The following is a 15,896-nucleotide window of genomic DNA, read 5'->3' as shown; positions in this document are numbered from 1 at the left end:
AGTGGGCACCCTGAGAGGCTGGCAGGGCCACCAACCCACAACAGCGTGTTTCTGTTGTAACCGGCCCGGACCGCTTACATTTCAGTCCCTTCTTCTTGCTCAAGAAAATCTGTGGTTAATGAGTCTCAGAAAAGTGAACTGAAAGACAAAAGTAGAAGCCATAGAGGTGCAGGAAAGGGGTGGGTGCTGCGTCTGCCCTCACCACTCCTTCCAAAAGTGCAAGTCAAACAGCACACATCTTAAATAGTCAGGTTCTGGTCCCCGTGCCACCTGCTGCTGAAGGACTTCACACACACGCACACACACACACACACACACACACACACACACACACACCTCACACGGGTGGTGGGACGTGGACAGGGTGGAGTCTCAAGAGGAAGAAAGGGGCTGCAGGACATCTTGGCCTAGCTAGTCTCAGTCCCCAGAGATGTCGCCGCCATGGATGCTACTGTGCCTGCTGTTACTGAGGAGTTTGGAGCCTGCAGGGGCCACGCTGATCCGGTATGGAGATCCCCCCCACCTCACTCCTGACAGATTCCTACCACTTGCCCTTTAGCCTGGGTGCACCAAGAATCCGAATTCTTTTTTCAAAGTTCCCAGACTTTTCTCCTTTTTAAACTTGTGTGTGTGTGTGGGGGGGGGGGGGGGGGTCTGTCTGTCTGTCTGTCTGTGGTGGCGTGTGCAGGGAGGTTAGGGGACAACGAATAGGTCCTGTGAATCCAGCTCAGATTCAGGTTGTGAGATCTGGCGGCCAGGTTCCTTATCCCCTGGTCCATCTTAAAGACTCCGTTTCTCAACTCTCAAACTGCGGTCTTCACTCTGAGAAATTTAGCATATTTCCTAATACCCCACATTTTTTGTTTGTTCGGTTTGTTTTTGGCCAGACTGGGTCTCATGTAGTCCAGGCTGACCTCAAACTCCCCATGTTGAACTCCGGGTTCTGTTGCTTCCACCTCCCCAGTGCTGAAAGTCCCGGGAAGGGAACCTGGGGTTTTGTGCTACGCAAGAACCGTACCCACTCAGCCACATCCTTAGCCACAGTGCCACATGTCTTGTTTGCTTGCTTGTTTTTCAACACAAGGTTCCTCTGTAGCTTTGGAGCCTGTCCTGGAGCTTGATCTGTAGACCAGGCTGGTCTCGAACTCACAGAGCCTGTCTCTGCCTCCCGAGTGCTGGGACTGTGGGCACGCTCCACCACCACCCGGCTGCCCCCCACGTTTTTCTTAAAGACAGGGTGTTACTACTAGAACTCACTATTGTAAAACAGGCTGGCCTTGAACTCATAGAGCTCCTTCTGCCTCTATCTCTCAAGTGCTGAGATTAAAGTATGGCCAAGTGCTGAGATTAAAACTTGGCCAAGGTATGGGCCAAGTTTTAAATCCAAGATATTCATTTGGCTAGGTGGGGTGGAGTGGCCCAGCATTCGGGGAAGCTGAGGTAGGAAGTTGAGTTCAAGGGTATAGAGACACTGTGTCCAGACACCAAGAGCTACGGAGGTGGTTCAGGGGTGACACACTTGTCTAGGAAACACCAGGGCGTCCATTCAATGCCCAGCACCACAAGGCAAAACAACTCTGGTCCCAAGGACCAGGACTGGAGACCTCTCCTTATCCAATCAGGATACATTTTGTGAGGAGGTTCCTTGGACCTGAGCCCTGGTGGTCTGGCTTTAAGACTCAGGCCCTCTGACTTTCCCTCCATTCTTGAAGACCATGTCTGTGGTCTGGAAACTTCGATACCCCAGATTCTCACTTCTAAGCATGCCTGTTCCAGGAAGGTCTCCCCATGAGCGACCCCCAACACCTTGTCTCTGATTCTTCTCTCAACTTCTCCCCTTGTTTGCTTTTACCACCTCCCAGCTCTTGATGGGGGCACCGTTCCAGAAAGCATTTCTGTCAGGCTCAAGACACTCTGGGCCTCTCCAGGCCTCTTCACGGGCCTGGGTGGGGTGCCAGGGTGAGCAATGGCCAGAGGGCTACCATGCCTGGCTCCATTAACCTGCTTTGGGTTTTGTTTGCTTTCTTTAAAAAATCTGTTCATTATGTTGTGGAGTTTGTGTGTATTCACAGCACTTGTGTGGAAGTCAGGGGACATGTTTCAGGAACAGGTTCTCTCCTGCCTTACAGGTCCTAGGATTGAGCTCAGGTCATGAGACTTGGCAGCAGGACCTTTGCCCTCTGAGAGGGCCATCTCGCCAGTGCTGATGCTGATTTCTTCTCTCTCTCCCCCCCCCTCCTCTCTCTCTCTCCCTCCTTTCCTCCCTCCCCTCCCTCTCTTCCTTCCTCCCTCCCTCCCTCCCTTCCTCTTTCTGAGGTCCCACGTAGTCCAGACTAGCCCTAACTGGCTATATAGGCAAGGCTGAGCTCCTGGGTCTCCTGCCTCAACCGTTACAGGTGTGTGCACCACCTTGCCTGATTTATGCGGTCATGGGAGTGGAAGTTAGGACTTCCTGTATGGTAGGTGAACTCTATCAACCGAGTCACATCCCTAACCCCTTTTAACCTGATTTTTAACCTTCAGTCCTGGGGCTTGGAGCGCAACTGAGGCTGCAGCTTCACCAGTAGCCTCCTCCAGCTGCTCCCAGAGCCTCGCCGCAGCCTCGCGACTCCTCATTGCCTTTAAACCCAGCACCACATGGCTAAGTCTGGTGAGCAGCACAAGGTACATCCGCACATCCCTCTGGACCACAGCTTCTATGTGTTGAACTTGAGGAAGCATTTCCCAGAAGATTTCACCCCAGGGATGCTGTTTCTTTCTCTTCTTCTTCCTCCTCTTCCTCATCTTTAATAGGGTCTGGAACTCTCTATGTAGACCAGGCTGGCATTGAATTTGCTGTGATCTGCCTGCGTGATACTCAGTCTCCGCTGGGATTAAAGGTATACACTACCATGCTGGACCCTGGTGTCTTTTCAGTTACTGCTAGTTTCTCAGCTCCAGCTAACCAGCATTCATTGTCTCAGCAAAGCGAAGCTTCAAGGTTCTTAATTTATCACATAAATTACCTTGACAGAGTTTCTTGTTTTGTTTTGGCTTGGTTTGGCTTTTTGAAACAGGGTTTCTTCTCTGTGTGGCTCTCCTGAAACTCACTCTGTAGACCAGGCTGGCCTCTGCCTCCCGAGTGCTGGGATTGAAGGTGTGTGCCACCACTGCCTAAGCCAGATGTGTATAGTCTGCCTTGCTTTCAACATGCTTAGCTTCCAAGTTCCTGCCTAACAGCCCACTGAGCTCTGAGCATTCAACAGCTTCCTCAGCCCAAAGTCCAAATGCCACCACCATCCTTCCCCAAACACAAGTCCCAGGCATGCCCTTGAACCCGGCACAGACTTCTATCTTAGTTAGGGTTTCTATTGTGTGATAAAATATCACGGCCAAAGCACCTTGGAAAGAAAAGGGTTGATTTCAGCTTTACAACTGCTCAGGTCAAGGCTTGGCACCGAGGAAAACAAGGCAGGAACTGGAGGCAGGAACTGAACAAAAGCCGTGGAAGATCACTGCTTGCTCCTCTTGGCTTACTCAACCTGATTTCTTTCTTTCTCTATTTCTTTTTTAAAAACTATTTATTTTTGTTTTATGTCCATTAGTGTTGGTTCCCCTGGAGCCAGAGTTACAGACGGTTGTGAGCTGCCATGTGGGTGCTGGGAATCGAACCAGGGTCCTCTGGAAGAGCAGCCAGTGCTCTTAACCACTGAGCCATCTCTCCAGCTCCGTCAATCTGTTTGCTTATACAACCCAGGACCACCTGTCTAGAGGTGGCATTTCCTATGGTGAGCTGGTTCTTCTCACATCAAAAAATGCACAAAGTCTTACCCACAGGTCGATCTGGTAAAGGTGTTTTCTCCATTGAGACTCTCTCTTTCAAAATGACTCCAACTGTGTCAGGTTGTTATAAAAGTAGCCGGCATATGCCTGCATGTAAGTATGTGTTCTGTGTACATTCCTGATGCCTACAGAGACCAGACGAGGGCCTTGGATTCCATGAAACTGGAAGCATAGATGGTTACAAGCCACCATGCGGGTACTGGGATCAAACCTGGGTCTTCTGGAAGAGCAATAATGTTCTTGCCAGCTGAGCCACCTCTTTAGCCATGATTTTTTTAAATAGTCTTATTCTGTAGGCCAGGGTGGTTTGGAACTCATGGCAATCCTCTCATATCAGAGATTGTATATGGATTAGAAATTCTCAACACCACAGTTGTTTATGACAGAGGCTAAGGACAGGCAAAGCCTTTACAGGATACTGCCACCACTTGGAGGCAGAGGCAGGAGGATTGCTACAAGTTGGAAGCCATCAAGGGCTACATAGCAAAACTGGGTTTCCCTCCCCACTACCCACTGCCCACATAGAAAGAAAAGTGTGCCCAATACCACTGCTCGAATGGACCACGCTTCATGTTGAAACTCTGAGGAGCGCTGATGGCGCGAGCTGCTTCCCCTTTCGTCGTGGTGGAGCTGGGTCTCGTCTGCATATGCTTCACAGAAGAGCTGGGCTCCACCTGCCCCTTCTCCAGTCAGACCTGTCCTTGCTAAGCAGATCTTCTTGTACATTATTGAAGGGGAAGTTATGGTTGTTGGGTTAAAAGTTATGTCTAGAGTCTTCTTCCTTCTTTTTTGCCTCCTTTACTTCCTTTTTTGATATCTTTTTACTCTCCCTTTGTGGTACTGAAGACTGCACCTGCAGTCTTGTGCTTGTTAGCCAAATATTCTACCATTAAGTCACACTCCAGCCCTCACTGGGGGATTCTAGGCAGGGCTCTACCACTAAGCCACACCCAGCCCCTCACTGGGGGATTCTAGGCAGGGCTCTACCACTAAGCCACACCCAGCCCCTCACTGGGGGATTCTAGGCAGGGCTCTACCACTGAGTCACATCCCCAGTCCCTCACTGGGGAATTCTAGGCAGATGCTTTACTGTAGGCGAAGTTTTCCTGACCCCCAGCCGCTCTCAAATAAACACCCCGAGGCTTATATAATTACAAATACTTGGCCAATAGCGCGGGCTTCTTACTAACCTGCTCTTATATTTTAAGTTAACCCATATTCCTTATTTATGCTCTGCCACATGGTGGTACCTTTATTAGCATGGTACATTCATCTCCTGCTCCCTCTGCATCTGGCAGGTGAGTCCAGACTCCCTTCTTCCTCCCAGCATTCTCCTAGTCTGGATCTCCTGCCTAACCTTATTCTGTCCAGCTATTGGCCAGTCACCTTCTTTATTAAACCAATCACAGCAACATATATTCACATGGTGTAAAGGAATACTCAACAGCACTCTACCTCCAAGCCATTTCTCAAGACCTCTTTTTACTTTTAAAAATATTCATCGTTGCCAGGTGAACTCATGCCTTTAATCCCAGCACTCAGGAGACAGAGGCAGGCAGATCTCTGGGAGTTCGAGGCCAGCCTGGTCTACAAGAGCTAGTTCCGGGACAGGCACCAAAGCTACAGAGAAACCCTGTCTCAAAAAACCAAAAATAAAAAATAAAAAATAAATTCATCGTTGAGCTGGGAGATGGCTCAGAGGTTAAGAGTACTGACAGTTCTTCCCAAGGTCCTGAGTTCAATTCCCAGGACCCACATAATGGCTCACAACCATCTGTAATGACACCTGGTGCCTCCTTCTGGCACATTGCATACATGCAAGCAGAACGCTGCATATATAAGAAATAAATAAATCTTTTAAAAAAATATTCATCTTTTAAAAAATCTAAATTTTTGGGCTGGAGAGATGGCTCAGAGCACTGGCTGCTCTTCCAGAGGACTCCAGTTCAGTTCCCAGCACCCACATGACAGCTCACAATGTCTGTAACTCCAGTTCCAGGGGATCTAGCACACTCACACAGACAAACATGCCGGCAAAACATCTGATACACATAAAAATAAATAAATCTTGGCCTGGCAGTGGTGGCACACACCTCTAATTCCAGCACTCTAGAAGCAGAAGCAGGGGGATCTCTGTGAGTTCAAGTTCAGTTTGGTCTGCATAGTGAGTTCCAGGACAGCCAGGGCTACAGAGTGAGACCTAATCTCAAAATAAACAAACAAATAAAAAGACCACCCACAAATCAATTTTATTTTCTTCTTTTATATTCTTTTGTAAATAGTGTGTGCACTGTGTTTGCTGTGTGCACTGTGTGCGTGTGCACATGTGTGTGTGTACCATGTATGTGCACTGTGTGCATGTGCACCATGCGTGTGTGTGCGCCGTGTGTGGTGTGCATGTGCACTGTGTGCATTGCACCGTGTGTGCACTGTGTGTGCGTGTGCACCGTGTGTGCACTGTGCGTGTGCACCATGTGTGCGTGTGCACTGTGTGTGTGCACCATGCGTGCGTGTGCGCTGTGTGTGGTGTGCATGTGCACTGTGTGCATTGCACCGTGTGTGCACTGTGTGTGCGTGTGCACCGTGTGTGCACCGTGTGTGTGCACTGTGTGTGTGCACTATGTGTGCGTGTGCACCGTGTGTGCACCATGTGTGCGTGTGCACCGTGTGTGCACCGTGTGTGCGTGTGCACCGTGTGTGCACCGTGTGTGCGTGTGCACCGTGTGTGCACCGTGTGTGCGTGTGCACTGTGTGTGCACTGTGTGCGCATGCACTGTGTATGTGTGCACCGTGTATGGGTGTGCATTTGCTGCATTTGAGGACAGCTTGCAGAAATCAGTTCTCTCCTTCCACCATGTAGGTCTGGAGAATTATACTCCAAGTCCTCAGGCTTGGCAGCAAGCGCCTTTCCCCACTGAGCCATCTTTGCAGCTGGAACTGTAATCTATAGTCTCTTATCCGTATGCTGCATGCTGTCCTGCTTGGGAAAGCCTCCCTCTTCTCAATTGGGTCGTACTGACTTCTATTTCCTTAGAACTTTCCCATCAAGTCTTTGCCACTTTTGTGATTTATTTTGCCACGAAGGGTGAAATTAGGCTCTGGCATTGATATCCTGTATCCCCAGGTGTGGGAAACAGAGTCCCACCATCATGCATGAAGTGGCCGAGAATTCACAGCATTGATATCCTGCATCCCCAAGTGTGGGAAACAGAGTCCCACCATCATGAAGTGGCCGAGAATTCACAGCATGATGACAGGTTTTTAGCTCCCTACCCCATCCCCTGCCAAGGTCCACATAAAGAATTGTCAATGAAAGTCTGGAGAGATGGCTCAGTGGTTAAATGTACTGACTGCTTCTCCAAAGGACCCAGATCTGATTCCAGCATCCCATGGCAGCTAGCAACTGTCTGAAACTTTAGTTAGAAGGGATCTGATAGCATCTTCTGGCCTCTGCAGGCACCAGACATGCACAGAGTGCACACAAAACACCCATACACGTAAAATAAAGTTCTTTAAATCTCAAAAAAAATTGTAAATGTAATGTCAAATCAGGGTTTCCTTTTTTGTTTCTTCTGTCAGAACAAATTACAGCTTACTTCCTTCTAAGTTTATGTGTAATTTAAATATTTTATATATTTATTTTTATTTTTTAAAAGATTTATTTATTATGTATACAACATTCTGCCTCCATGTATGCTGACACACCAGAAGAGGGTGCCAGATCTCATTACAGATGGTTGTGACCCACCATGTGGTTGCTGGAAATTGAACTCACGACCTGAGGAAGAACAGCAAGTCCTCTTAACCGCTGAGCCATCTCTCCAACCCCTATCTATTTATTTTTGATAGTTTATATATACTTTTTTTGGTTTTTGTTTTTTGGAGACAGGGATTCTCTATTTAGGTGGTTCTGGAATTCGCTCTGTAGATCAGATTGGCCTCAACTAAGAGAGATCCATTGCCTCCCTCCTGAGTACTGGGATTAAAGGCATACACCACTGCTGCCTGGCCTACAATATTTTATATATACACCTAAAATCGTTATTTTTAATTGTGTGTGTGTGTGTGTGTGTGTGTGTGTGTGTGCAGGTAAATTCAGTGCTGGTGGAGGCCAGAAGTGGGCGTTGGGTCTCTTGAAACTGGAGTTCTAGATGACTGAGAACCTCCCAGTATGGATATTGGGAACTGATCTCAGGTTCTCTGCTAACTCCCAATGGTTCTTAATCACTGAAAACCATCTCTCCAGCTTCGCCTTCCCCTCTCTTTCTTTCTTTCTTTCTTTTTTCTTTTCTTTTTTTGAGACAGGCTTTGGAGCCTGTCCTAGAACTAACTCTTGTAGACCAGGTTGGCCTCGAACTCACAGAGCTCTACCTGTCTCTGTCTTCCAAGTGCTAGGGTTACAGGTGTGCACCACCACCATCCGGCCCTTTTCTCCCTCCCTTCTCTCCCTCCCTTTTCTCCCTCCCTTCTCTCCCTCCCTTCTCTCCCTCCCTTCCCTTCCCTCCCTCCCTCCCTCCCTCCCTCCCTCCCTCCCTCCCTCCCTTCTTTCTTTCTTTTTTGGCAATCTTTGAAACTCTCTGGGATTGGTGGTCCCAGGAGAACAGCTTAAAGAATCAGGATAGCGGTAGGCCTTTGAGTGTGTACCCTGGCGATGGCTTTCTCTTGTTGCGCCATGAAGCTGCCCTCAGCAGCACGCCTTGGTCACTGTGTAATACTCACTCTTTGGTCAATATTACAGAACCTGGGGACAGGTGCTATGGAGGGTATCTACCCCAGGAAGGTCTCCTAGATGCATGGCTTTTTCAATGTCCAAATTTCCTCACTCTCTAGAGTCCCTCTTCGCCGAGTCCACCCTGCACACAGGATCTTAAGCCCACTGAGTGGATGGGGACAGCCAGCAGAGCCTCCTAGGACCGCCACCTCTGGTGACGAGCCCACCTTTGTGCCTCTGTCCAAGTTCATGAACGTGAGTCGCGGCTCCCGTGTTCCTGCCCTTGCGGTGGAGTACCCGGTGCTCTTCCTTTATCGTGTGTCCTCTTGTGCCACCAGACGCAGTATTTTGGAGCCATTGGTTTGGGGACGCCCCCTCAGAACTTCACAGTTGTCTTCGACACGGGCTCTTCAAATCTCTGGGTGCCCTCCTCGAGATGTCATTTCTTCAGTTTGCCCTGCTGTAAGCTCCCCTGAGGAAGAAGAGGGGCTCAGCCTCGGTATCTCCTTGGCTGCCCTCCCAGGTGCTGAGTCTCCCATCCCCTGAGTGACACCTGTCTTTTCTCCCGAATTAGGGTTTCACCATCGTTTCAACCCCAAGGCTTCCAGCTCCTTTCGGCCCAATGGAACCAAGTTTGCCATTCAGTACGGGACTGGGCGGCTGAACGGAATCCTGAGCCAGGAGAATCTGACTGTAGGTGACTTCAGCCCAGAACCCAGGGTCTACCACCACCTGGTTCAGGGAGGGGCTTGAAGAGGCAAGCCCTCATGGGAGAGGGGGAGGGGATTCTTGAGAGGAGGTAGGGTCTCCTAGGGATGGGATGAGGGGCACCGGCTCCTGGGCAAGGGTTAGAGCTTCTCAGAAAGCTATGAAAGGAGGTAGGGTTTCTAGAGAAGATGATGGGATCTCCTTAGCAAGAGGATGGGGCTTCTTGAGAATGGGCGGGGCCTCGAGAAAGGGGGTGGGACTTTTGAATAAGACAAGAGGCTTTCTTTGCAAGTAGGCGTGGCCTCCCCGAGGAAGTGGACCCTCCGGAGTGGTGGGGCTGATGTGTGTTTTCTTGGGAAGCCGCAGGGATTCTCATGCAGATCATCTAGATTACGCTCCCATTGCCTCCAAGCAGGACCTCAGACATAGGCCGATAATGTTTTTCTAGAAGTAACTGATCTCACCTCAATTTACTCCTAGATTGGGGGAATCCAGGGTACCTCTGTGGCCTTTGGAGAGGCTCTGTGGGAGCCCAGCCTGGTCTTTGCTTTTGCTCGCTTTGATGGGATCCTGGGCCTCGGTTTCCCAACTCTGTCTGTGGGAGGAGTTCAGCCTCCGCTGGACTCGATGGTGGAACAGGGGCTGCTGGAGAAGCCCATCTTCTCCTTTTACCTCAACAGGTATTGGGTGGGAATTGTCTCCATACCTCAGAGTCCAGCTCTTGCTAAAACCCTTTCCCTTGGGAGGAGGTAGATTCCGTCTTCCTAAGGTCCCGATATCTAGGCCCTCTCCCTCCACAGTTCTCGGGGACCAATGAGTTTACTCAGCTCCCTTACAGAGCACAAACGAGAGTTTACCCACAGCGGCGTGGCTGCTCCTCCCCTAAAATCTCTCCCCAGCGGGGATGGTGAGTTCCCTGTAGCTCCGCAAATGGTGCCTCCTCTAGTCTTCCCCAGTCTGTATCCTCTAGACCCTCTCCCAGGCCACTCGCTATAGAGGCAGAGTGGTATGGGAGGGGGCAGCTGGGTACTCAGGTGGGGGGGTCTCACGACCCTCCTCACCCTTCCAGGAGGGAATTAAACAGACAGCAAGCCCAGATGGGATGGTCTCCTTCAAGAGGCACAGCCTGATCGTGCCCAAGATAGTGGTTGCTGGGCTGGGCACACGGGCACTCACAGCACCAGCCCGCAAAAATCTCCTTCGGGAAGTGTCACTATCAGCACAGGAAGTCCTGTGGTCCTGCATTCAGGAAAGTGCTTACCCAGTACAGAAACATGAGGAGAAACCCCACCACCTAAGTGGCAGCTCAGGACATGCCAGTGACACTCAACTGTGGGTCCACAAAGTCCCAGACTCTGAAGTCAAACAGGAAATTCCATGTGCATCTGACAAGTGCTCCACTTAAGGACCCTTACTTCGCCCCAGAGAGAGCTCGCACTCCACTGGAGAGCCCTCCCGAGAGCCAGGATCACCCATTACGCATCAGCTTTCAGTACCAGGCATGGTGGTGCAGGACCAGGAGTTCAGGACCATCCTTGCCTGGTCCCAGCCCCCATCCTTAGGACCTGCCACACCCTCCAGCCTATTGCCTTGGTTACGTTACTGTTGTGGTGATGGAACACCAGGACGAAAACCTCCCTGCAAGGCAAGGGTTTGACTTGCCTTTTACAAGGCAAGGGTTTTACACTTCCACACGCAGGATAGGAACTCAAACAGAAAGGACCCGGAGGCAGGATGCTCCGCATGGCTTGCTCAGCCTGCCTTCTTACAGAACCAGGACCACAAGACCACCCACAATAGGCTGTATCCTCCCACACGAAATACTAATGAAGAAAATGCCTTCCAGGCCTGCATGCAGCCAACTCTTACTGAAGTATTTTGTCACTTGAAGTTCCCTCCTCTCCAGTGACTCTAGCTACTGTCAAGTTGTCATAAAACTAGCTACCATACCTACCTAGAAGCCAAATGACAGAACGTCCTATTCCTGGCCACCTCGGGGACCAGCAAACTAAACCCCAGCCTCTTCTGCACTTTGCCTCTGCAGAGATGCTGAGGGATCTGATGGAGGAGAGCTGGTCCTGGGGGGCTCAGACCCAGCCCACTACATACCCCCCCTCACTTTCATACCAGTCACCGTCCCTGCCTACTGGCAGGTCCACATGGAGAGGTAAGGAGCCTGGCCTCGTGGGACTGGAGCTGAGGGTCTGAACAGCCAGACCCTGCCTCTGACGACAGCTCCTACCCCATCCTTTTCCACAGTGTGAAGGTTGGTACAGGGCTGACTCTCTGTGCCCAGGGCTGTGATGCCATCCTAGACACGGGCACATCTCTAATCACAGGACCTAGAGAGGAGATCCGGGCCTTGAATAAGGCCATTGGGGGATTTCCCTTCCTGGCTGGGCAGGTGAGGATCACTCCTGGTTCCCGTGGGTGGCAGACTCTGGGTGGGAAGCTGCTGTCTAAAGGATGGAAACAGGTAACAAGGAAGTAAACGAGGAAGGCAGGCAGACCCAGAGGTCCAAGAGATGGGGAGGGAGGAAATAGGGGGAAGCCAACATGCTTTCCAGGTGAGTGGGAGAGAAAGTCTAGAATTGGACCTAATGGGAGAAACCTACCTAACAAGGCCTTTCTACAGGAGGTTCTAAACACCTGACCACTCAATGCAAGCTGTAATCTAGGGCACTAGGGATCACCCAAGACACTTGAGCAGAGCAGGAACCACCTGCCCACCTTCACCGTTCTTCTTCTTCTGCAGTACCTCATCCAGTGTTCCAAGATCCCAGAGCTTCCCCCCGTCTCCTTCCACCTTGGTGGAGTCTGGTTTAACCTCACAGGCCAGGACTATGTTATTAAGGTAAGACGACTGCCATAGTGACATCAGAGTCACCAAATGGGGCTCTGCTTCACGGGGCTGCACACTAACACAGGAACTTTGCCTTTAGAGAGGAAGGGGGTCTCACTGTGTAGATTTGGCAGGCTCAGAACTGACCTCAAACTCAGAGATTCTCCTGCCTCCTTCTCAAGTGCTGGGATTAAAGGCCTGTGCCTTCATACTCAGTCGGAATTTTGCCTTTTTTTTCTTTTCTCCATTTCAAAGATTTTTATTTACTTTCTCTGTGTGTGCACACTTGACTACAGCATATGTATAGAAGTCAGAAGACAATTTGAAGGAATCGATTTTTCTCTTACTCTGAGGGGGTTGGAGGATTGAACTCATGTCGACAGACTCAGCAGCAAGCACCTTTACCAGCTGAGCCATTTCATAGCCCCCCCCTCTCTTCTTTTTTTTTTTTTAAAATGGGTTTAGCCCAGGCCAGCCTTGAACTCCCCATCCTCCTGCTTGAGTCTCCCGAGCGATGGGATCACTGGAAGGTGGCACCATGCCCAGCTAAAAACACTCCTTGTTCTGTTCTGGGTGCAGAGGAGACAATCAAACCCGGATCCCAGTGACACGCAATGTCCTTACAGATTCTTAAGAGTGATGTTGGCCTCTGCCTGTTGGGCTTCCAAGCCTTGGACGTTCCGAAGCCTGCAGGACCCCTCTGGATCCTCGGAGACGTCTTTTTGGGGCCCTATGTGGCCGTCTTCGACCGAGGAGATAAAACCAATGGCCCGCGCGTGGGTCTGGCGCGTGCTCAGTCTCGTGCAACCGGGCCGGCAGGAAGAAGGGTTGCCCAGGTGCAGTTCCCCAGAGGACGCCCCATTTAGGGTACAGGCACACAGGGCTTACAAAGGCTATGCTTCTTTCCAGTTTTTTTTTTTTTTTTAAAAATCACTTTCCATTGAAGGAACTCATTTTGGTCACTTTCGGGAAGGGGAAATGAATGTCTGACCTCTAGAGTTTAGGAAGAGATGGGAGGGAAGAGAAACATTCTATTCTGCAGTCTGCGCGCCAGCCAGAGGTCCCGGAACAACAATCTCCATGAAGCCTCTGGCTCCCAACTGCCCGTAGTCAAAGGCCCATGCATCGCGGAGCATCATGGACTTTGTAGTCCTTTTTTATGTTGGCTTCCCGCCGAGGGCGGCCACAACCTCAAGTGTGGGAGGCGACAAGTCGCGATGACGGTGACAGGTGGCAGTGGGGGTGAAATCGGCAAAGGATTCTTTCTAAGGAGATAGGTCACCATTCTGCGGACCTTGTGTGTCCTATTCTCTCCCTGGGGATTCCAGGGCCCCTGGATCTTTCATGAAGGTGGCCCTTGAAGACCCCTGTTTGTCGGGGGCGGGGTCTGCCTCTGCTCCGTTGGCGATGTCACAGCTCCCATATGCATGCAGTCCCTCACTCCTAGAAGTGCTCAGCCCGTTCACCCCTCCCCCCACGACATACATCCCTTCAGTCACCTAGACTTGGGGTGAGTATGAGGGAGGGGCAGAAGTTCAAGTTCTGAGGGTTGAAGACAGTCTACAGCTCAGCTTGTGAGACAGAGGACTCAGGAGACGAGACTGGGAACCAAAGATTGCAGCGGAAGGACCCCCTTGATTCTGAGCTTAGGGGTGGTGGCAAGGTACTTGTGTTTTGTTTGTTTGTTTGTTTAGTTTTGGTTTTTGGAGACAGACTATTCTGTGATGCCCTGGCTGACCTAGTACTCGCTCTGTAGACCAGGCTGGCCTCAAACTCACAGAAATACACCTGCCTCTGCAATCCTAGTGCTGGGATTGAAGGCGTGTGCCCGGCTGTGCGGGGCGTGTGGTGGGGAGGGCATTAGCAGTGTGTTTACAGTCTTGGCTTCACTGAGACTCTTCCCTGGATTTTGCACTGGATAGGTTGGGAGGAAGGGAACAGAGCAAAAAGTAATCTTAGAAGTCCTGAAAGGGGAGATTGGTCTCTAGTGTCTTGATCTTGGGAATAGGGAGAGGACAGCAGGAGAGGATGCCAGGGATGCCAGAGGGTGTCCTGTGGGGGGCAAGGATGAGGATGAGTGAGGTGGACCAGGACTGAGAAGAGTCTCAGAAGTAGGCAGACATCCTTCCTGGATCCCCTCAACTCAGTTTTGATTCTGTTCCCCTGTGGATGTCCTGTAACACAAGCTCCATCCAGTCTATGGTCAAAGGGTGGTGATTCTCTACTGACCAACCCCTCTCCCCATGCCCTGGGGAATGTAGCAGGCTTTTTCATGATTCTCCCAAACCATGACATGGAGACTTAATATTAGTTATGATGTTTGACCTTATCTCATGGCCTGTCCCACTAGCTCTTATAACTTCACCTGTTTCTTGTCATTCACATTTTGCCTCATTCTGTATGCTTCCTCCGTGTCTGTCTGTCTGTCTGGTGGCTGACTGGCTGGACCCAGGAATCTCCCTCTCTTTCTTCCTCATTCTCTCCTCTCTTCTTCCCCAAACCTAGATTTTTTTCCCTCCCATTTATTCTCCCTGCTTGCCAGCCCCGCCTATTCCCTCCTCTGCCTAGCTATTGGCCATTCAGCTTTTTATTAGACCAATCAGGTGCCTTAAGCAGGCAAGGTGAAACAGCAACACATCTTTACATAATTAAACAAATGCAGCACATCTTTAAATATTCCACAGAAGGGGCGGTCTTGGGAGATACCCAAGTTTCCCAGGTCACATGAGTTTCAAACTGTTGTCTAACCCCCTAGTCTTCTCTCTGTTTCCTCCTCCTTATCCCCATTTCTGACCTCTGGGGGGCGGGAGAAGACCAAATGCTGGTTTATTTGGTAACTGGATCCCATGCTTGGCTCTGTAAAGAGCAGAAAGTCAGGGTGGAGGTGAGGTGTGATAGAGGATTGTGATTTAGGCTTTTGTGACAGTCATATTTCCATCCTCTAATCCATCCTGGCTCCAACTGTCCCCTCACAGCGAGTCACTGCTTCTATCTGTCACCTGCCAGAATTAGGAGTGCGCAGTCGGTAGTAAGTGCCTCTTAATGGGAGCTCCAGAGTCTGGGGCGGGTGAGGACTCCTGGGTCTGCAGGACAGGCCTCCCTTCTGCGACTCTACAATGATGCAGACTCAACTGCTGTCAAGATGGGGTTAGATTGGGATGGAGAATCCAGAGACAGAGGAACCCCGGGAGAGAGGACGACAGAGCTTCAGAAAGTGAAACAGACAGAAATCCAGAGAGAGGGACGGGGCAGAGTCCGGGGGGCGGGGGCGCAGAGACTCAGAGGGGAGGAGATAGAGACTTAAAGAGGGAGGGACAAAGAGCTAGAGAAAGGGACTGGCACCAAAGGAGGGAGACAAAGACCCAAAGAGAAAGGATGAGACTCACACACACAGAGACACTTAGAAAAGAGGAACCAGATTCCCAGAGTGGTAGGGAGAGGTGGGCGAACACTCAGAGACAACGGAGAAAAGGTGACGGAGACACTTAAGCGGGAACGGGGCTTGGGATGGGAATACGAACCCGCGTAGCGCCTGCAGAGGGAGGCGACGAGCCAGCGACCGCCGCAACCCCTGACCCGCCCTCTTCGCTCTCGCTGGCGTCTCAGCCCCCGCCGCAACCCCCGCCGCAGCCCCCGCCGCAGCCCCCGCCGCAGCCTGCAGCCTCCGCCGCAGCCACTGCACTTGCGGTAGGACCGCCCAGGAGGCGGGGCCTACCAACTAGGAGGCGTGTTATCTCTTGTCCGACTCCTCCCTTCTTTCTCCATAACCCCACCCTTCCCCATTGGCCCGCTTATTCCAGTGGTTGAGAAGCT

At 50.9% G+C, this 15,896-nt stretch overlaps 1 protein-coding gene across 1 annotated transcript; it reads left to right on the top strand.

The window, feature by feature from the left end:
- The first annotated feature begins 373 nt into the window (after positions 1–373).
- On the top strand, positions 374–12,971 carry Napsa (napsin A aspartic peptidase). Its single transcript, XM_041658149.1, has 9 exons — positions 374–504; positions 8,653–8,788; positions 8,872–8,995; positions 9,108–9,226; positions 9,722–9,921; positions 11,286–11,408; positions 11,501–11,645; positions 11,997–12,095; positions 12,710–12,971. Exons 1-9 carry the CDS (start codon positions 431–433, stop codon positions 12,947–12,949), a joined length of 1,260 nt encoding a protein of 419 aa, XP_041514083.1. The 5' UTR covers positions 374–430; the 3' UTR covers positions 12,950–12,971.
- Positions 12,972–15,896: the final 2,925 nt, after the last annotated feature.

Source organism: Microtus oregoni, unplaced genomic scaffold (assembly GCF_018167655.1).
Source record: "Microtus oregoni isolate MIOR12 unplaced genomic scaffold, Mior012 000000F_ref0000247, whole genome shotgun sequence".
NCBI classification, from domain to species: Eukaryota; Metazoa; Chordata; class Mammalia; order Rodentia; family Cricetidae; genus Microtus; species Microtus oregoni.
The sequence above is the reverse complement of the archived record's forward strand: the minus strand, read 5'-3'. Positions and strand labels throughout refer to the sequence as shown.

What these genes read in the sequence shown, in the direction of transcription:
- Napsa (XM_041658149.1), top strand. Translation starts at nt 431, where the DNA reads ATGTCGCCGCCATGGATGCTACTGTGCCTGCTGTTACTGAGGAGTTTG. An exon ending in GCAGGGGCCACGCTGATCCG is followed by an intron (nt 505 to 8,652) that starts GTATGGAGATCC and finishes CTCACTCTCTAG; the next exon opens with AGTCCCTCTTCGCCGAGTCC. An exon ending in TGAGCCAGGAGAATCTGACT is followed by an intron (nt 9,227 to 9,721) that starts GTAGGTGACTTC and finishes ATTTACTCCTAG; the next exon opens with ATTGGGGGAATCCAGGGTAC.